Source organism: Heterodontus francisci, chromosome 36, assembly GCF_036365525.1.
Source record: "Heterodontus francisci isolate sHetFra1 chromosome 36, sHetFra1.hap1, whole genome shotgun sequence".
Classification (NCBI taxonomy): Eukaryota; Metazoa; Chordata; class Chondrichthyes; order Heterodontiformes; family Heterodontidae; genus Heterodontus; species Heterodontus francisci.
This window is the reverse complement of record NC_090406.1, coordinates 43,245,768-43,268,487: the sequence shown is the minus strand read 5'-3', so window position 1 is coordinate 43,268,487 and position 22,720 is coordinate 43,245,768. Positions and strand designations below refer to the sequence as shown.

General features: G+C 42.7%; 1 protein-coding gene across 5 annotated transcripts in view; it reads left to right on the top strand.

Annotated features, from left to right (window-relative positions):
- LOC137351783 (zinc finger and BTB domain-containing protein 7A-like) overlaps nucleotides 1-22,478 on the top strand; it is a 166,704-nt gene extending 144,226 nt beyond the window's left edge. For 4 of the 5 annotated variants that reach the window (XM_068016607.1, XM_068016609.1, XM_068016608.1 and 1 more), the window contains exon 3: nucleotides 18,384-22,478. In XM_068016607.1, coding sequence (XP_067872708.1) covers nucleotides 18,384-18,864 — 481 coding nt within the window. In that variant the 3' untranslated portion in view covers nucleotides 18,865-22,478. The remainder of the gene's footprint in view (nucleotides 1-18,383) is intronic. The other variant, XM_068016611.1, reaches the window with a different exon arrangement.
- The last annotated feature ends 242 nt before the right edge of the window (nucleotides 22,479-22,720 follow it).

The following is a 22,720-nucleotide window of genomic DNA, read 5'->3' as shown; positions in this document are numbered from 1 at the left end:
CAACCTGCAATTCTTTGGCTGTGGGAGGAAACCGGAGCACCCGGCGGAAACCCACGCAGTCACAGGGAGAACTTGCAAACTCCGCACAGGCAGTACCCAGAATCGAACAGCTGGAGCTGTGAGGCTGCGGTGCTAACCACTGCGCAACTGTGCCGCCCATTTGTCCCTCGTTTCCTTGTGGCTTATGATAATTCAGAGCAGCAACCTTTTCAGATTTTCCTTCTACCTAAACCAAATACCAATTGCAGAACTTCAGCTGGCTGAGATTGTATGTCTCAGCACAGACTGGGGATCGAGTCTGGACCATGTAGCTCAGCTACTCACTGGATCAACTCACTAAGCTGTCAGGGAACGGGCCAAGGTTCTGGTTTTAGCGACACACTAGCCCAGGACCTGGGAGTGTTGAAAGGTTTGGGCCCAGCTACATGGATTTATTGTATTTCAATGGCTGCCACCAGTTAACACCAGTTTCTGTCTGAAGTGGCCTGTCTATTGGCAGAGTTACACTAACATTCTGCATTACACATTGTGACCATCAATTTAAATACCATCACAGTATTCTCAAATGCAGCCAAAATTAATATTTTAAACTTCCATGGCCTGTCTCATTCACAATATTGGTTATCATTGTTGTGAGTTCACAATGAATTCATCTTGCAAACAAGTAGAAATGGCCACTAATATGGAAATATACAAAGCACAGAACAGAGGAGGAAACTTTGTAACGGCCATTCACAGGTTACCTGATGTGAGCTTAGATTTTTGTAACAAAACATCGTGGCCATTGACAGGACTCCAAAACAACACTGATAAAGTTTAATTATTACAGCACAGATTTATACATGGTTTAAAACAAATCTACTCTGGGCTGAATGAACAGTGGAAATATTGCACGACTTGTGTTGCTGGAGTAGGTATCTACAGTAGGCCGGTTTGGGTGATTGTCATGTTCTTATGTTTCTTGGTGTACTTTAAAAATAAAGTGCGTACGTCACACTTGAGACTAGTATGTTGGAACAATAACTCGCTCTGGTGCAGATGCTATTCCCTCAAGGTTTATGAGTTGCATTGAGGTACAAGTTGTACACTGGATTTTACAGCAGCTGCTTTAATATAAACAGGTCCAGTTGATTTTTCTACTGATCTCTCAGACTGGGAATGGAACATTTTCAGATTGTTGGCACTCAGTTGTCTGGATTGTGAGATAAAACTGCTGAAACATTGCAGTGTATTCCCTTTTCTCTTTCAGTGGTAGTGCTTAGTGTGTAAGTATCTCTGTCTGCCTTTAGTATAAGTATGAAGGAGGCCAGGAGGAAAATCAAACAAACATTCTCAAGAAGGAAGGGGGGGGTGGGGGGGCGCATTAACGCTGGCAAGCTTTTAATGATGTCTTGCTTTTTGCTTTTGTTTTTTTGTTATATAGCCCCAATTGCCTGCTGTAGTACTTTGAGCCATTATACACAGTAGTACAATATTGTCACTAGCACTGGGGAAGCAGGGCAGGAAAGTGAAAAGACAGAGAGAATTACCACTTATTGTCTGCTCTCCATGTAACATTATTTTGATATCCAGCTACTTCTGTATCACTAGATCAGAAAGATAAGGATCAGGAAGGCCATTTGGCCCATCATAACTCACCCATCCAGAAAGACCCCCCCCCACCCTCCACTCTTCCACAGCAGCATCTGATTTCACAGAATCACAGAATTGTTACAGCACAGAAAGAGGCCATTCAGCCCATCGTGTCTGCACTGGCTCTCTGATCAATTCTCCTAGTGCCGCTCTCCTGCCTTCTCCCCGTAACCTTGCACGTTCTTCCTTATCAGATAACTAATTCCCTTTTGAATGCCTCGATTGAACCTGCCTCCACCACATTCTCTGGCAGTGCATTCCAGATCCTAACCACTCATTGTGTGAAAAAGATTTCCTCATGTTGCCATTGCTTCTTTTGACAATTACCTTAAATCAATGCCCTCTCGTTCTTTATCCTTTCACAAGTGGGAATAGTTTTTCTGTATCCACTCTGTCCAGACCCCTCATGATTTTGAATATCTCCTATCAAATCTCCTCTCAGCCTTCTCTTCTCCAAGGAAAACAGCCCCAACTTTTCCAATCTGTCTTTGTAAATGAAGTTCCTTATCCCTGGAATCATTCTTGTGAATCTTTTCTGCAATCTCTCCAATGCCTTCACATCTTTCCTAAAGTGCAGTGGCCAGAACTGAACTTGTGTTTATACATGTTTAACATTGCCTCCTTGCTCTTGCAGTCTATGCCTTTAATAATAAAGCCTAGGGTACTGTATGCTTTATTAACCGCTCTCTCAAACTATCCTGCCATCTTCAATGACTTATGCACATACACCCAGGTCCCTCTGCTTCTGCACCCCCTTTAGAATTGTATCCTTTATTCTATATTGTCTCTCCGTGTTCTTCTTACCAAAATGAATCATTTCACATTTATCTGCATTGAACGTCATCTGCCATCTGTCCGCCCATTCCACCAACTTGCCTGTGTCCTTTTTAAGTTCTACACTATCCTCCTCACAGTTCACAATGCTTCCAAGTTTCGTATCATCTGCAAATTTTGAAATTATGCCCTCTACACCAAGGTCTAGGTCATTAATATATATCAGGAGGAGCAAGGATCCCAACGCTGACCCCTGGGGAACTCCAGTCCAAAAAACATCCATTAACTACTAATCTCTGTTTCTTATCAAACAGCCAATTTCATATCTGTGTTGCTCCTGTCCCTTTTATTCCATGAGCTATAACTTTGTTCACAAGTCTGTTGTGCGGCACTATATCAAATGCCTTTTGGAAGTCCATGTACCCTCATCAACCCTCTCTGTTACCTCTTCAAAAAAACTCCAGCAAATTAGTTAAACACTATTTTCCCTTAGCAAGTCTGTGCTGGCTTTCCTTAATTAACCTGCATTTGTCCAAGTGACTATTAAATTTTGTCCTGAATTATTGTTTCTAGAAGTTTCTCCACCACCGAAGTTAAACTTACTGGCCTGTAGTTGCTGGACTTATCTTTACACCTTTTTTTTTTGAACATTTGAAATTCTCCATTCCCCTGAGTCTAGTGAAGACTTAAAAATTATGGCCAGTGCCTCTGCAATTTCCCTCTCACTTCTCTCCATATCATTCAGTCGAGGTCAAATCATCTGGGAAAGAAAGCAAAATGGATTCACCCCATAAACCAATCACTTGAGGGTGACCATGACATCAGGCTGGTTCTTCGCCCTTTTGGTTAATGCATTTGGGAAGGGTGCTGATGAGAGAAAGATGGGGAACGATGATAGAAGGAAAGAGACATTGGAGAAAAGGGAAGTTACAAAGAAATGTGCTGTGTTTTAAATTTCAAAAAGCCACTTTTGACATTTAGCATTTTCCTTGAGGTCTCTGGCCTGAGAAAAGCCCATTCTGTCATATTAATACTGTTATAGTTCCATCATGCCTGACAACAGTGGTAAGACAGGTTAAAACTTCAATCTCTAACACCTCTGTTGGGATTGAAACCAATTGGGCCCACCCACATAACAGTCAGTAGTAGCTTCCAGCACAGCCTCATTTTCCTGAGGATCTCACTGGTTCTTGGTTTTGATACATGCTGGTTTTTATTACATTACAATCATCCATTCCACTTTATCTTAGCTATAGGTTTCCAGAAGTTCTTCTGTATTTCTTAGTGCTTGAGATTTTTTTGAAGGGATTTATTTTGCTCCTAGCGGAGCATTTCTCTTTTTTAGCTCAGAGTACAGATAATCTGTGGAACCTATTGTTTGCCATTCTCAATCAGCCCATTCCTTTACACCACCACAAACATGGCCTCCATCTGGATAAGTTGCAAGTGTTGGGAAGTGGGTACTGGTGTCCCACAGGGTTCTGTTCTGGGGCCACTTCTGTTCACTGTGTACATTAATGATTTGGGCATAGGCTTGGAGGAAGTGATGTCCAAATTTGTAGACAATACTAAAATGGGAGGCATAAACAATAATTCTGTGGGATATAGGAACAGGGTGGGCAACTGGGGTAAAGGCTACTGGTGATATAGGGGATAAACTCAAACTCTAACTTGGACTGAAGGGTCTGTTTCCATGTTGAAATATTTTAGTGTCAGCTGTGGCTCAGTGGGTAGCTCTCCTGCCTCTGAATTGGAAGGTCATGGACTCAGGTCCCATACCAGAGACTTGAGTACAAAATCTAGGCTGCAATTTTAGTGCAGTACTGAGGGAATGCTGCACTGCTGAAGGTGCCCTCTCTCGGATACAACATTAAACTGAGGACTCATCTGTCCTCTCAGGTGAAAAAAAATTAATTGCACTATTCAAAGATCATCAGGGGAGTTCTCCCTCGTGTTCTGGTTTATCCCTCAACCCTCCTCACTGTAACAGATTGTCTGATTATTACTTCATTGCATGCTGTGTGCAAATTGGCTGCCATGTTTCCTACATTACAACATTTACTTCACTTCAAAAGTTCTTGATTGTCTGTAAAGCATTTTGCAATGTCTTAAGGTCGCAAGAGGTACAATTGAAATGGAAGAGAATTAAAGAAAGAAAAAAACTCAGTGAAGATTAGATTTCAAAGAATTTCTTCCTACTCCTTAGTCTTGGTCTGGAGCCTCCATAGATTAAATAGTTTTCCTTCAGTACAGAAATGGATATACATCCTTTTGTCCACACTTTAGTGGTTTCATCGAGTACGATCGCAAAGAAAAAGTCAAAAAAGATGAGGGTCAAAGGATGCAGTCTTTCTTTTCACTGGTAAAGATCGGGAACAGTTTGGAGATTTCCCCGCATGTCACCACTACTCCCAGCAATACTGTTATGTAGTTTTTTTTAGTCATTCACAGGAATTTGGCATCACTGGCAAGGCTAGTATTCATTGCCCATCCCTAATTGCCCTTGGGAAGGTGATGGTGCACTGTCGCCTTGAACTACTGCAGTCGTGTGACAAAGGTATACCCACGGTGCTGCTTGGTCGGGAATTCCATGAATTAGACCCAATGGTGATGAAGGAACAGTGATATACTTCCAACTTAGGATGATGTGTGATTTGGAGGGGAACTTGGTGGTATTCCAATGCACTTGCTGCCCTTGTTAGAGGTCATGGGTTTGGAAGGTGCTGTCGAAGGAACCTTGGCGAGTTGCTGCAGTGTATCTTGTAGATAGCACTGTGTGCTGGTGGTGGAGGGTGTGAATGTTTAAGGTGGTGACAGGGTGCCAATGAAACAAACTGCTTTGGCCTGGATGGCATTCAACTTCTCAAGTGTGGTTGGAACTGCACTCATCCAGACAAATGGAGAGTATTCCATCACTCCTGACTTGTGCCATGTAAGGAAAGGCTTTGGGAGTCGGGAGGTGAGTCACTCGTCACAATACCGAGCCCCTGACCTGCTGTTGTAGCCACAGTATTTAAGGGCTGGTCCAGTTAAAGCTCTGATTAGTAGTGACCCCTAGGATGTTGATAGTGGGGATTTGATGATGATAATCCCATTAAATGTCAAGGGGAGATGGTTAGACTCTCTCTTGTTGAAGATGATCATTGCCTGGCACTTGTGTGACATGAATGTGACTTGCCACTTATCAATTCAAGCCTGAATGCTGTCCAGGTCTTGTTTCATGCATGCATGGACTGCTTCATTAAGGAATTGCAAATGCAACTGAAAAGTGTGCAACCATCAATGAGCGTCCCAACTTCTGACCTTATGTTGGAGGGAAGATCATTGATGAAGCGGCTGAAGTTGGACCTAGGGCACTACCCTGAAGAACTCCTGCAGCAATGTCCTGAGCTGAGATGATTTGGCAACCAACAACCGCAACCATCTAGGGCTCCTTGGTGCCACACTCTATCAAATGCTACCTTAATATCAGGGGCAGTCACTGTCCTCTTACCTCTGGAATTCAACTCTTTTGTTCATGTTTGGATTAAGGCTGAAATGAAGTCCAGAGCCAAGTTGTCTTGGTGGAACCAAAACCGAGCATTGCTGAGTTTATCTGCCCTAATATCTCCTTATGTGATTGGTGCCTAATTTTGTTTTATACCACTCCTGTGAATTGCCTTGGGACATTTTAGTAAGTTAAAAGCAAGTAAATTATAAATGCAAATTTTTGTTGTTGTTTGTGAGTAAGTGCTGCTCAAAAACACTGTCGACTACACCTTCAATCACTGATTTGGAGTCAGCTGATGTGGTCGTAATTTGCCAGATTTGATTTGTCCTCCTTTATGTGACCAGAACATACTTGGGTAATTTTCCACTTTGTCAGGTAGATCCCAGTGTTGTAGCTGTACTGGAACAGTTTGGCTAGAACAAAGAACAGCACAAGAACAGGCCATTCGGCCCTCCAAGCCTGCGCCGATCTTGATGCCTGCCTAAACTAAAACCTTCTGCACTTCCGGGATCCGTATCCCTCTATTCCCATCCTATTCATGTATTTGTCAAGATGCCGCTTAAACGTCATTATGGTATCTGCTTCCACCACCTCCCCCGGCAACAAGTTCCAGGCGCTCACCACCCTCTGTGTAAAGAACGTGCCTCGCACATCCCCTCTAAACTTTGCCCCTCTCACCTTAAACCTATGTCCCCTAGTAACTGACTCTTCCACCCTGGGAAAAAGCTTCTGACTATCCACTCTGTCCATGCCACTTATAACTTTGTAAACCTCTATCATGTCGCCCCTCCACCTCTGTCGTTCCAGTGAAAACAATCCGAGTTTATCCAACCTCTCCTCATAGCTAATGTCCTCTAGACCAGGCAACATCCTGGTAAACCTCCTCTGTACCCTCTCCAAAGCCTCCACGTCCTTCTGGTAGTGTGGCGACCAGAATTGCATGCAGTATTCTAAGTGTGGCCTAACTAAAGTTCTGTACAGCTGCAGCATGACCTGCCTATTTTTATACTCAGCCATCTAGGTGCAGCTTTTTCTAGAGCACAGGTCTAGCTGGGATAGTGTTGCGGCCTGTTGCCTTTGCTGTATCCATTGCCTTTTCCTGTATCTTGATATCATGTGGAGTGAATCGAATTACTGAAGACTGGCATCTGTGATGATAGGAACCTCAGGAGCAGGCTGAGATGGATCATCTATTGGGCACTTCGGGCTGAAGATGGTTGCGAATGCTTCAGCCTTGACTTTTGCACTCATGTTTATTCATTAATAAATTATTCAGGATAGTCAATTTCAGAAAGCAGTTTCCAAAGATACATCCATCACAGCTTTTGTTATGTCAAGTCCATATTCTATTTACGGCATATTTCTTGTATTTGTCTTGCCATATATAGCCAAATATAGTTTGATTGGAAGTCATGTTGAGTCTGTAGTAGGGTAGTCCAAGACCAAAGCAATCAGCCTGTTAAGTAATATCCTATCCATTATCATGCCTGCAGTCTGTTTCTTCAAAGTTACAATGGAGCTGGCCTTCCTGTCTTTTAATTTGTTTTTATCCCATGCTGGTTTCAAGATCTGTAGCAAATGTGTTCACTAACATTGTTCTATCTTGCATGTAAACCTATTCCATCCTATCCTGAGGCCTTGTAATTGTTCCCTTAACACAGAAGCAATTATTCCCTGGGTAGTGAATGGTTTAGGAGGCTGTCCTGATTGGACTATCATCTTCAATAACTCTGATCCAATACTAAATGGCCCACTCATGCAGTACTGAAACGTTTCTTCACATGCTTTGAGAATTTCTGACTTCTCTGCGGGTATAAAGCACACCATGGTTTTCAGTTCAGCTCTAGATTTACTCTGTTCGTGCATGGAGCTTTGTAAAGTTCTCAGACTCTCATAGCTGCTGGCTTGTCCCATTGCTCATTTCCTATCTTTTGGATTTATGTGCTGCCTCAAGTCAGAGGCTCCACCATTGAATCAGCCAAAATCAACTGATCTCAGATTGGAGATTCTGTATCTTGTTGGATTCATATCAGCCTTCGTGGTATGGCAGTTGTGTCTGGTGCTGTGGTTTGGACCTTCTCTTTGAGCACCTTTTTTTCATTTGTCTGAACCCCCTGAATTGTTATAAAAACAAGAAATGCTGGAAATACTCAGCAGGTCTGGTTGCATCTGTGGAGAGAGAAGCAGAGGTAACATTTCAGGTCAGTGACCCTTCTTCAGAACTGGCAAATATTAGAAATGTAAAAGGTGAAAAGCAAGTAAAGTGGGGGTGGGGCAAGAGATAACAAAGGAGAAGGTGTAGATAGGACAAGGTCACAGAATAGCTGACCAGAAGGTCATGGAGCAAAGATATGTTAATGGTGTATTGAAAGACAAAGCATTAGTACAGATAGGGTGTTAACAGACTGAAAATTGAACAGCCGCAAGTACAAACATGAAAAAAACAATGGGTAAGCAAACTGAACAAACTAAGATGAAATAAAATAAACACAACAAAAATATAAAAAAAGGAAAAAGAAAAAAAGAACTAAAAATAAAAGTAAAATGGGGGGCCCGTCATGCTCTGAAATTATTGAACTCAATGTTCAGTCCAGCAGGCTGTAGTGTGCCTAATCGGTTCCTCGAGCTTGCGTTGATGTTCACTGGAACACTGCAGCAATCCCAGGACAGAGATGTGAGCATGAGAGCAGGGGGAAGTGTTGAAATGGCCAGCAACCAGAAGCTCGGTGTCCTGCTTGCGGACTGAGCGGAGGTGTTCCGCAAAGCGGTCACCCAGTCTGCGTTTGGTCTCCCCTTTGTAGAGGAAACCACATTGTGAGCAGCGAATACAGTATACTAGATTGAAAGAAGTACAAGTAAATCGCTGCTTCACCTGAAAGGAGTGTTTGGGGCCTGGGATAGTGAGGAGAGAGGAGGTAAATGGGCAGGTATTACACCTCCTGCGATTGCAGGGGAAGGTGCCATGGGAAGGGGATGAGGTGGTGGGGGTAATGGAGGAGTGGACAAGGGTGTTGCGGAGGGAACGATCCCTTCGGAATGCTGACGGGAAGGGAGGGGAAGATGCGTTTGGTAGTGGCATCACGCTGGAGGTGGCGGAAATGGTGGAGGATGATCCTTTGGATATGAATTGTTAGTTGTTTATAACGACAATTATATATATATTGTATCGTAGGATTCTGAAGTTGTTTCACACTCCAGTCTTTCTGGGGAGTTGCCAGTTTACCTATGATGATTAGAAGCAAAGCTGACTGAGAATTTCATTAGTACTAGTTCTGTCCAATTTCACCTCCACTCATTTGACTAAAATAACTGAGATACAGATGTCATCATATCTGAGTATCTCGGAATTCACACTGGCATGTAATGACATAATCTATAATTGCATAGTATGGGTGTGTATCCATGATGATTTAGACTGGAATGTTGATGAGTTTATCTTCTAAATGGTAAGACAGACTTGGTAAGACAGAGGAGTCCATTGCCATCAGTGTTGCTCTCTCCATTGCTTCAAACTTTGCTCAAGGTAATGGTCCATTTCAGCTCTGGTATTGAAATCGCCCAGGATGTGTAGCTTGTTATGTGTGATTTTGAGGCAGTGATGATGTCCAGTGGATTAATCCCCAGTTAAATTGGTGCTTGTCGTGGTAGATTTATGTATGCTGATGAAGACAGCATAGCATGGTCATTGGCTGATTAATGGATTTGACTGATGTTTTAGTCAGTTTACTGTGCTGCCTCAGATAGGCAATCAGTCCAGATTCATGGGCTGCAAAATTATACCTGCACCACATTCAAAATCATTCTGCTATGCTAGTTGAGGGCTGTTGATGTGCTAGAATTCACTCATGCTTTGTTCTTGCATTCATACGCAGGCAATCATTCTTGAGCTGAGACTGTTAGATATTTTGTTTGCTATGTTTTGACCACATTCAGAGAAGACCTGTCACCTGGAGACAGCTTATCAGGAATAGGTAACTCAAGCAATCTTTAGGGCACCTCTTTCCAGCCTCTCCCAATTTGAATCAGAGTTGCAGACCTAAACAGGACTGCTCAGTCACCCAGGATGCAGCTGAATGCTATCAACACACCAAGCTCAAACAGTGAGCAGCCAAAACTTTGGTCTTCTGCTAGAGATAAACAACAGCAGCACAGTGACAATTATCCTTGTTGTTCCCTGCACTTTCTCAACCCTTTCCTCACTCCTTGGCTTGGTGCTGCCGCATGCTGGCACAGCTGAGATCACCAATATGGTGGGATCGGCATTGGCAATGAGCCAGTATCCACCGTTCTATTAGTTCTTGTGTGCTGTGCCACCTTAGCAGCCTCCAGCTAGAATATCATTGCCACAGTGTATACCAGCTAATGCTAGACCAATGCTCCTTCAGGTGTGGAAGATACGTTTTCATAGTCCTGTTATTGTACACCAGGGAACGATAGTGTAGTGGTAATTTTACTCTGCTAATGCTTCGGAGACATGAGTTCAAATCCCACCACGGCAGCTGGTAGAATTTAGATTCAATCTGAAATAAAAAGCTACTCTCCGTAACGGTGACAATGAAACTACTGGTTGTTGTTAAAAAAAAACAAAACCATCTGGTTCACTAATGTCCTTTAGGGAAGGAAATTTGCTGTCCTTACCTGGTCTGACCGACATGTGACTCCAGACCCCCAGCAAATGTGGTTGACTCGTAACTTCCCTCTGAAATGGCCTAGCAAGCCACTCACTTGTGCCAAACCACTACAGAAAAGTTGGAAAAGAATAAAACCGAATGACCACCCAGCATGAACTTCGGGCACTGGAAATTAAAAAGGCACACCCTGCTCAGTCAGCCCTGCAAAGTCCTCCTCACTAACATCTGGGGACTTGTGGCAAAATTGGGAGAACTGTCCACAGACTAGTCAAGCAACACTGACAGTCATACTCACTGAATCATACCTCACAGCCAATGTCTCAGACTCCTCCATCACCATCCAAGAGGTGGTGGCACAGTGGTATACATTTGGGAGAGAGTTGCTCTGGGAGTCCTTAACATTGACTCTGGACCTCATGAAGTCTCATGACACCAGGTCAAACGTGGGCAAGGAAACCTCCTGCTGATTACTACCTACCGCCCTCCCTCACTCAATGAATCAGTACTCCTCCATGTTGAACACCATTTGAAAGAAGCACTGAGGGTAGCAAGAGCGCAGAATGTACTCTGGGTGGGGGAATTTTGCTGTCCATCACCGAGTGGCTCGCTAGGATCACTACTCACTGAGTTGGTCAAGTCCTGAAGACATAGCTGCCAAACTGGGCCTATGGCGGCCGGTGAGAAAACCAACAAGAGGGAAAACCCTACTAGACCTCACCACTCTACCTGTTGCAGATGCCATGTCCATGATAGTATTGGTAGGATTGACCACTGCACAGTCCTTGTGGAGACAAAGTCCTGTCTTCACACTGAGGGTACCCTTTATCGTGTTGTGTGGTACTACCACCATGCTAAATGGGATAGATTTGGAATAGATCTAGCAGCTCTGTGGGCCATCAGCAGCAGTAGAATTGTATTCAAGCATAATTTGTAATTTCATGGCCCAGAATATCCCTCACTCTACCATTACCATCAAGCCTGGGATCAACCCTGGCTCAATGTGGCGTGTGGGAGAGCATGCCAGGAGCAGCACCAGGCATACCTATTGTTAAGAACCAGGTTGGAGGAATGCACTGTCTTTCTCTAGTTCCACTACTCCACTGGTCACAACATATATTTAAATGTTTTACCCAGTTACCGATATGGTCAATTATATACTTTATATTTGTTTCAGGATAAAAATCCGCCAACCAGGTTTCTTTAATAAATTAATAATTTTTCTGTTTATTATAAAACAAATCTTATTCAATAAAGATACAAAGGTTATTAACATACAGGTTGAAATATGAAAGGTTATTTAGAAGAGAAAATATTTATACTAACACACGTGCACACCGATTAAAGAAAAAATAAAGAAGCTTTCTCTGCAGAGATCAACTTTCCAGAAACAAAAGTGCTTTGGCCAAATACTTATTAATTCTTGAAGAATAAAAGGATAAGATATGTAATGTTCCAGATGATTTTCAGTCCGGTATCCAGGTCCACGTAGACTGGTGTCACTAGACCCACATGCAGTTGTCACTGGGATCTTTTCAGAATCAGTTTGTTCAGGAGATGTCCAGAAGAAGTCTTGCAGGCTTTTCGGGAGAATTACTGGGTTCAGCTATCGCACTGGATTCTCATAAGATTTTTCAACACTGGTGGAAAAGGATGAGTTGGGTGGCTTCTCTCTTAGCAGGATACAAACCAACTGCACTCCAAACAATCCAAGAACAGAACCGAAACTCCTGACACCATAAATCTAAACATATGACTTCTCTATAAACTCCAAATAGTTCCAAAGTCCATAAGGTTCCAGCTGTTTACTTAGTTTAAGACATGTGACTTCCAGTAAGTGTTTGTTTTTAACCAAAGTCCCAAGTGTCCTTCCAGTGACCCTTTTTTAAAAAAATAAACCAAGTCCAGCATCTCCTCAGGTATTTTCCACAGTCTTTTAAACACAAGCCCTCAAAGAATATTAATAATGGAAGCACCTTCATGACACTATAAATAAGGTACCAACTTGTTGAAGCTACAACACAGGCCTACATTCATGCTAAACAGCAGAAGTAACATGTGACAGATCAGTTCAAAGCTCTGCAGTGCTACACATTCAGTTGTGAATGGTGGTCTCAATTAAACAACTAACCGGAGGAGGAGGCTCCACAAACATCCACATCCTCAATGATGGGGCAGCCCAACAGCTCAGTGCGAAAGACTAGGCTGAAACATTTGCAATCATCTTCAGCCAGAACAGCCGAGGGGATGGTCCATCTTGACCTCCTCCTGAGATCTCGAACATCACAGTTGCCAGTCTTCATCCAAATCGATTCATTCCACGTGATATCAAAAAACAGCTGAAGGCACTGGATACAGCATAGAATATGTGTCCCGACAACATCCTGGCAGTAATACTGAAGAGTTGTGCTCCAGAACTAGCTGCACCCCAAGCCAAGCAGTTTCAATAGAGCTACAACAGTGGCACCTACCTGACGATGTGGAAAATTTTCACATTCTGCAACAGGGTTATCCAACGTAGGGCCCATGGGGCAAAATCCAGCCTGCCAAAAGTTTCCATCTGGCCCATGGATGTATTTCAGAGATGAGAAATTTTCCATTGTCATTCTCTTTCAGACCGGCTTTTTAATAAAATGGCTCTCAGTTTCAAAGCTGTGAGGTGCTGACATTGGGAACAGCAGTTTCCCAACTTCAGACAGATTCAGGGTTTTCTGGTGGGTTCTGACTTCTTTAAAAGCCTGCTGGAAAACCCCTAATCTGTCCGAAGTTCAGAAACCGCTGTTCCCGCTCCCAGCAACGGTCAGCTGTGAAACAGCGATTTTTTAAAAATTTTTATTTTTGTTTTAAATTGACCAACCACAAAGCTGCTGTGCTGCTCCCTGCAATTATCAGAGAAGAGGGGGGGGGGGGACAGACAGAGAAAGAGAGAAGTGGGGGGATAGACAGAGAAAGAGAGACAGGGGTGGGGGGGGGATGACAGACAGCGAAAGAGAGGGGGGGACAGAGAGAGAGAGGGGAGGGGAGATGGACAGAGTGAGAGAGGGGGGACAGGCGGGGGTGACAGAGAGGGATAGAAGTGGGGGACAGAGAGAGAGGTGGGGACATGGACAGAGAGGGGGGGGAACAGAGAGAGAGACAGGATGGGACCCAGAGGCAGGGAACATCAGTGGGGTGTGGGGAACATAGGGGGAGAGAGCGAGTCAGAGAGAGAGGGAGTGATCAAGATCACTCCTGACAGATCAACATCTATCTGGAATACTCCTCATTGCTACAAGAAGTGTGTGGGAAAACATTGACTACTTGTGCAAGCAAACAAATGCCAGGTATCTCCCTACCTCAGTGTTCAACATAAAGCTTCTTCCCAAAAATGCACATTTGTTATTTTGATCAATAGTAGATACATTTTTAATGCCTTTATCTTTCCAGAATTGTCTCACTGGCCCCCTATGTACGACAAAAATTGTAATATGGTTCCCCAAGCGAAAAGGTTGGACAGCAATTCTACAAAATTCCACAAAAAACAGGACAAATCCAATCTGGCCAATTACTGCCCCATCAGTCTACTCTCAATCATCAGCAAAGTGATGGAAGGTGTCATTGACTGTGCTAACGAGCAGCATTTACTCACCTATAACCTGCTCACTGATGCTCAGTTTGGGTTCTGCCAGGGGCACTTGGCTCCAGACCTCATTACAGCCTTGGTTCAGGTTTAGATAAGTTGGACAAAGGAAACTGTTCCCATTAGCTGATGGTACAAGGACTAGGGGACACAGATTTAAGATTTTGGGCAAGAGATGTAAGGGGAAATGTGAGGAAGACTTTTTTTATGTAGCAAGTGGTAATGACCTGGAACTAGCTGCTTCAGAGGGTAGTGGAAGCAAAGACAATGAATGATTTCAAAAGGAAATTGGATGGGTACTTCAGGGAAACAAACTTGCAGGGCTGTGGGGATAGAGCGGGAGAATGGGACTGATTGGATTGCTCTACAGAGAGCCAGCATGGACTCAATGAGCTGAATGGCCTCCTTCTGTGCTGTCATGACTCTGACTCTAAATATGGACAAAAGAGCTGAATTCTAGAGGTGAGGTGAGGATTACTGCCCTTGACATCAACGCAGCATTTGACCAAGTGTGGCATCAAAGAGCACTAGCTAAATTTGAAGTCAATAGGAATGGGGTGGGGAACTCTGCATTGGTTGGAGTCATTCGTAGCACAAAGGAAGATAGTTGTGGTTGTTTGAAGGCCAATCATCTCAGCCCCAGGATATTACTGCAGGAGTCCCTCCGGGCAGCGTCCTGGGCTCAACCATCTTCAGCAGCCTCATCAATGACCTTTCCTCCAACATAAGATCGGAAGTGGGGATGTTTACTGATGATTCCATGGTGTTCAGTATCATTTGTGATGACTCAGGTACAGAAGCAGCCTGTGCCTGCATGTGGCAAGACCTGGATAACATTCAAACTTGGGCTGATAAAGTGGCAAGTAACATTCGTGCCACACAAGTGCTAGGCAATGACCATCTCCAACAAGAGAGAATCTAATCATCTCCCCTTGACATTCAATGGCATTACCATCGCTCAATCCCCCACCATCAACATCCTGGGGGTTGCCATTCACCAGAAACTTAACTGGATCAGCCATAGAAATACTATGGCTGTAACAGCAGCTCAGGGGCTGGGAATTCTGCAGCGAGTAACTCACCCCCTGACTTCCCAAATCCTGTCCACATCTACAAGGCACAAGTCAGGAGTGTAATGGAATACTCTCCACTTGCTGGATGAGTGCAGAAGGACAAGGGCAGCAGACACATGGGAACACCACTACCAGCAAGTTCCCCTCCAAGCCACACACCATCCTGACTTGGAACTATGTCGCTGTTCCTTCACTGTCACTGGATCAACATCCTGGAACTCCCTCCCTGACAGCACTGGGGTGTACCTATAACTCCTGGACTGTAACAGTTCAAGAAGGCAGCTCACCACCACCTTTTCAAGGGCAATTAATGATGGACAACAAATGGTGGCCTTGCCAGCAACACACACATCACACATCCCATGAATGAATAAAAAACAAAGGCTCTGGTGGTACTGGTTGGAGGCCTGTGAGCAGGCTGTGTGCCTGCACTCTCCACTCCAGCTGTTCGTTGCAGAAAAACCAAGGAAAAGTAGTGGAGAGCTTTGGTGTCCTCCCATCATAAAAAACGCACACAACAATCATTACTGAGGAATAGAGCTTCAATGGAGGTATTTGAAGAGTTTGGAAGTGATGTCAACTCTTCCATCTGGGCAGCCACATCCTCTGGATGTCCCTTGCACTTGGGTCAACCTCAGGCTGCCATCTTCCTCCTCATCATCATCTTTAGTTCCTGGTAACATTCTGGTATAGCAGCAAACACATCCCAGATCACTATATATGGTTGTGGCCGTCAGTGAGAGGCAGTGTCTATTCATCAATGGACACTGCTTGCCAGGGTAGATTAGGACAAAATGCACTCACTGAACTGGGGTGAAGAATCAGTAAAGTTCAAATGGAAGCCTGAGAAACCAGAACTCATGAGCACTGCATTTTCAAAAGAGTTTCTGTAGGAAGACCCTACGGGATCGGGAAATTAATCTGAAAACATTTGTACGTGATTCTGTGACTGCAATTGAACAATACTATGGCTTGTTCCTTGCCTCCATCTTCTAATGGGTACATTACAGGGTGTATCCACAATCATGTGGTAAACACTGTTATGTTGCTGAATCAGTCACATTAAGATCCTTACTCCTACATCATCTGCACTGTAATGTTAATCTGATGTCAGAAAACTGAAAATATTCTCTGCATCAGGATTTGATTTTCCTGTATTTCTCTTCTACCCCTTTTTGTCTCCTGAAAATCAAAATTGTGACTTGACCGACACGTTTATTAAGAAATGGCATCCTAATCACCAGGCAAAAACTTTGAAGCATATAAGTTTATTGTTGAATTTACTCTGGTGAAATGCTGCCTTGAAAATTGCCCCCTTTACAGCCATGTAGAAATACTAAATGCCCCCGTTTATCTCTAGATTAGCACATAAAATAGGGATTTTATCTTGTAAAAATTAACTCCTTTTCAAACCATACTGAAATATGCTGAAAAGCATTATCAGCAGCAGTGAGACCCAGCACGACTCCTTGATAAAATATATAGGGGCAGAAAACGCCACAGGAGGAACCAAGCGCCCTAGTCCCATCTCGGCTTCAGTTGGTAATCATAAACCACTCTGTCTTAAAAGGGCATCACCATTCCCTCTGAAATTGTTTTGGGAAGCCTTTAATTTTGATATCACATTGTTGCCCCTTGCATGGAATTTCGTGCTGATACATTGCTCAAAACAGCTGGTGTTTACCACAAAAAAATGTGAAAGAGGGTCATCTCAACTTCTATTTAAAGGGCCCTCTGAAACTTAGCAGCATGAGTCCTAGGATCAGAGCTTAGCGGAGAGGGGAAAGGCATTCAAGCTACTGTGCTTACTATGCTATTGCAGCTGGGAGCTTTCAGCCCATATATAAAGAGTCTGAGGTGGAAGATGTCAGAAATGTTCTGTGTGCACCTGCAATCAGATCCCATTCTCGCTGCACAAATGCCCACATGTTCACACCTGCACTTTTCCCATCTCTGACTACACCCTTGCTGCTTTGAATGTGAAATTATTGCCTGTAAAAATAATTTTTCTAAATACTGAATTCCATTCTTTAAAGGGGCATTGGTTCCTGGAATTTCTGATATATTATCATACAATCATAGAATGATTATAGCACATTTGGCTTGTCTAGTCCGTGCCAGCTGTATGCAAGAACAGTTTAGCTGGTCCCATTCACTAGTTGTTATTCCATGGCCCTGGCAATTTTTCCCTTCAGTTGCTTATCCAATTCCCTTTTGAAAGCCACGATTGAATCTGCCTTCACCGCCCTGTCAGGCAGCGCATTCCAGATCCTAATCACTCACTGTGTTAAGGAAAAAAGTTTTTCCTCATGTCATCTTTGGCTTTTTGGCCAATCACCTCAAGTCACTGTCCTCTGCTCTGGACCCTTGTGTCAATAGGAACAGTTTCTCTCTCTCTCTCTATCTACTCTGTCTTGATCCCTCATGGTTTCGAACACATCCAACAAATCTCCTCTCATCATTCTCTTCCCTACGGAGAACAGCTCCAGCTTCTCCAATCTATCACGGAACTGAAGTCCCTCATCCCTGCAATCATACTTGGAATCTTTTCTGCCCCCTCTTTAAAGCCTTGACTTCCTTCCTGAAGTGTGATGCCAATGATCAACCCTGTATTAATGCCACATCATCCTTTTAATGGGCCTGATTAAGCCTGTTTGGAACAAAAAAGGATGAAATGTCGGATAGTTATCCGGTTCGGCACAGAACTAAGTATTATGATTGTAAATAGAACATAGAACAGTACAGCACAGTACAGGCCCTTCGGCCCACGATGTTGTGCCGAACCTTTAACCTACTCTTAAGATCAAATTACCTATGCAGACATTTACTTGAAGTGCTCAATTGAACACAGAAGTTTATGGTGTCGGGACTGTGGAAATGGGTTGACCATGGGAGAGTTTCTTTTTAATATAGAAACCTAGAGCAAAGGCTGCTGCCCACAGTCCAAACATCACTATGGTTTAATAGAGCAGGGAAGAAGAAGAATGAGTAGAGTAGTGACTCGTCCAAGCAAATCTTTGGTTTAAAAAGTTTGAGATTCTAGGATGAAGAGAAGGTTGAGGATGGTCGAATAAATGTTCTAGGGATTTGCTCAATTTCTTTGAAGGTTGGATCAGGAGAAATCTTCCTTTTTTTTAACCTCTGTGTATTTTTCTTCTTTTATTTAGACAGGACAAGTTAAAAGTTCATATGAGGAAGCACACAGGAGAGAAGCCCTACTTGTGTATGGAGTGCGGAGCTGCATTTGCGCACAACTACGACCTGAAGAATCACATGCGTGCCCACACAGGCCTCCGCCCCTACCAGTGTGATGCCTGCTTCAAGACCTTCGTCCGCTCGGACCACCTGCACAGGCACCTTAAAAAGGAGGGCTGCAACGGCACCCCCTCCACGAGGGGACGCAAGCCTCGGGTGAGGGACACCAGCGGCCTTGTGCCTGAGGGGTTGAGTGATCCTGGTTGTGGAGAGGGCATCAGTGAGGAGGCTGTCAACCTGAGCATGGATTTGGAAGAAAACAGCAACCAACAGCACTTTGAAGATCGACCTGAAGAAGATTGTTCCAAGATTTTGGAGAATGAAGAGCCCGAGAGGCTGAATGTAGACGAGGATTTGATTGAGGATAACAAAAGCCAATTGTGTGAAAGCTAAACCAAATCATGGTAACAGGGAAATGGGTGGGATGGGCAGGGAATAGGGGCACAAACCTTCTATTAGTAGTTCCTCATCCTTTTTAAACAAAAATGGGCAAGAAGGATTTTTTACTTTAATTCAGAAATAGCTTGGTAGTACAGTGCTAGACCTCTTGTTTTACAGTTTAGATAAAGGAAATCACTGCTAGAATCTTAAGTAGGAGTTGACCTATGCTACACTCTTCAGGCCTTGGTAACTGCTGAGTATTGATCCTTGGTACAAAGTAAGATGCTTGCTGACCCTCAGTGCAAATGATGCTAATTGATAAATGTATGAGGGGGCCAAGGCTAATATAGGTACTTACCCTAATATCGCCACAGGTACCCAGTATTAGCATTGGTCAACTTCTAATTTTAATCAAATAGAAAGTAATGTTAAATTATGATTTTTTTTTTTGAATTCATAGTTTGGTGTAAGTAGCTTTTATTTTTAACATTCAAATTTATGACTATACAGTACAAACACAGGACAGGAACAGCTGTAATGAGATGGATTATAGTAAAACAAATTTCTTAGAGTTTTTAAAAGAAAATTTAGTTTTTTGTTTCCAAAGTCAGGTTCCAAGTAATTTTTATTTTAAAAAAGAAACTTTTTTCTGTTTTGCAAACAGGTTTAAAATCTAAGGATTTAGTTGTTTTTAAAAGAACGTTTACTGAATGTACAGCATGTGTGACAATAGTGAATTTGAAAGGATTCGGGAGTGACATGGTATGGGAAGGGCTTAAACCTTTTCAAGTTAGCAATAAAGTTGGAAGGCCTAGCACTTTTATACAGAGGGTTCCATCAGTATGCGGATCAGGACCCTATGTAAAAATGTTTACAAGTGATATCCCTAATCAATCAAATATGGAGAAAGGGAAAGGGTGAGAAAACTACTAATTCTATTTTGTAACATAATAATTATATAGACCCTCTAAGCTCATTGCACTTATAGCCGTGAGCTGAATTTGGGCTAGGTCATACAAGGCCCTCACCCAGTGTTGATCAGTTTGGTCCATATGAGGCAGGGGAAAAGAAAATGAGATTGCAGTGATTTTTTTTTTAGAAAAAAGGTTTTATTTAATTTTATGGCATGAATTGTAAATTAATTTTCTAGCAATTCCCTCTTGAAAATCTTGAGATGTTGAGAAATCCTAGAGGTCTGATGTGTTGAAAAGCCTTCATCCCAATTAATAATGAGTGCTTATCAGGCAACTGTAGTCTTTTGCATTCAGATAAATAAAATTTGGCGATACAATACACTATCTGGTGTAAATCCCAAGCACAATTTTGGCTTTGTCAGTGCATCCAGGCAAAAATTAAACAAAAAGATGATGAAGGTTATTGCCTAATGCAGCCTATGTTGGAGGTAACTTGGCTACGAGACATGCATTACGGGGATTTTTTTTATTCTTTCATTGGTTGTGAACCTCGCTGGCAAGGCCAGCAGTTGTTGCCCATCCCTAATTGCCCTTGTGAGCTGCAACAGTTAGAACCTAAACCTACAAGAGCTCACAGGAAACGTAGATCTCAAGCCTCTGCGATGAAAGAATTTCTGTAATAACTCCTTCAGTTACAATCAGACACTTAACTACCAAGTAGGATGCCTAAAGCAGCCAAACACAACCTTCAAAGGCATTCACACTAATCTAACACAGTTGAAATGGGAGAGTCAATTATTTGCAGTAGAGTTTGAGGTTGGATATCTAGGAGAGGAGAATTCTAATAACATTTTTAGAATGTATACTAAAACTCTTATCATGCAACAATAAGTTGAGAGCTTATAATTGGTGAAGGAAGCTCCCAATCTCTCTTGACCATTTAACTGAATAGCCAGCTACTCTATAACTGCTCATTGATTTTGATTGGTTGACCATGATAGGCTAGCCACAACATCCTCTCCAGTTGGTCTTGTTCCCCCAAACTATATCCAGTCTTGTATGGAGAACTGAAGCAACATTGGGTGTATTGTTCTGGCTAACAAGTCCTAGTGTGGGTGTGTAAATAATATATATTTCACGTAATAGGATTTTATTTAATGGATTGACCTTTACTTTTTGATAGTGAATTTATGGGGCAAGATGTGTATTTCAGCACTGTGTGAAGAGGAGCAGGTGTGGGAGCTTAGAGGGGAAAGGATGTTAGACACCACTACAGGCAACATTTTACCACATTCCTTATTTTTGCACTAAAAAATCTTCAACATGCAGGAACGGGCACTATTAGATGCGGAATACACCTTCAACATACGTTTCTGGTTGGTGAATAGTCAGCAAGGTCAGGATATCAACAGTCAAATCTCAATGATATATATATTTGTGTTCAGAGCATTTTGTCATTCTTACACACACCCTCTTTAAAATGCTATCTTTGGGAGTTGTATGAAAGTGTGTTTGAACAGGGCGGGTGTTATGGGCAGGTCTCTATTTAAATTTTTCTTTTTAAATATGATTTCTCTATTGTAGAGGGAGCTTTTTTTAAAAAAAAATGCATGTTATATGCAGGGATGTAATTTTTTTTTGTGTGTGTTCGAATGAAGAGGCTCGTCATATATTTGTGCAGATTTGTTAACTTCTTGTATCCTAATGATGAATGTGATAAAGTGTTGTATGAATTCTAGACTAACATTGTACTTGGAATTCTCATGAAACACAGCATTGGTTAGTCTGACTTTGAAGTTGTGGGATGGTATGAAAAACTACTGGACCATTTAATTGGACTTGCTGAGCAGCTAACCCTTCTAGATCAAGTCCAGAGCCATATCCTTGGCAAATACCTGTACCCCATAGCAATACTAGGCAATTCATTTTGGATGAGCAGAGTAAATGGCAGGGGTGCCTTACCTTTGGCTGAAGGCAATCAATTGTGTATGTATATATGATAGATATTCAAAGATCTTCTTTTCCTGTTACCCCCTACCCCACCTCTAATCTCTAGTTCCTGCAAAGTTTTGTCTAGTCACTGGATTATTGTAAACTGCTCTCTTTGCCTCCCTCCCTGCTCTGGCATCAGATTGCATTTGGTCTTGTTTTAATCAAGCTCTCCTATCATCATTGTTCCCTTGACACACTCAATTTCCTGAAACCATGCAGTAAAATTTAAATTGTTGTGGGAGGGGTTTCTTGGTAGATGAAGGAAAGTGAACATCGGGTTTCAGTTGCTGTTGGACCCAAATTAGTGAGTAGCTGATGACTGTTTCTCTATAATCACAAGATCCTTGCCATGATGAAGGCCATTTGTCCCATCTGAATTCATCTATCCAGTTCTACACTTCCCTGTCTCCCAATTGCTGGATCTAGTTTTTTTTCTGAAATGAATCTTGGGAGTCTGCCTCCACTGCTGCTCAGAGTCCATTCCATGTGATGATGGATTCCATATGTTTGAAGAAGAGCCTCCTGAAATCAGTCTTAAAATTACTTTTCACTAGTTGGAACCTGGATTCCCCTTGACCTACTTGCACAGTTTAATTTAGTGTTCCTAAATCAGTTTAGGAGGAGGAAAATACCACAAATGAGTCTCACTGTTAACAATTTTGTGAATGTAAAGTCTGCATAAAAATTTCTGGGAATAAAGCAAATGTTTAATGACCAAAACATTTAGTTGCAGAGTATATATCTCTTCCTGCTCTCTTCCGCTCCCCAAATATAATATGATTTAATTTGTCATTGGCCAGTCTGTGTAATGCATGGGGTACAGTTGCCCAAGAGTAAATTGCTAAGTGTGATGTCATCTATGTAATTCCCAAACTTGTATCTATCTCTTCTATTCAATCACTTTTGCCCTCCGTCTTTCCATTTGCTTGCCGGGCAGACATGGGAATGTCTGTCCAGATTTT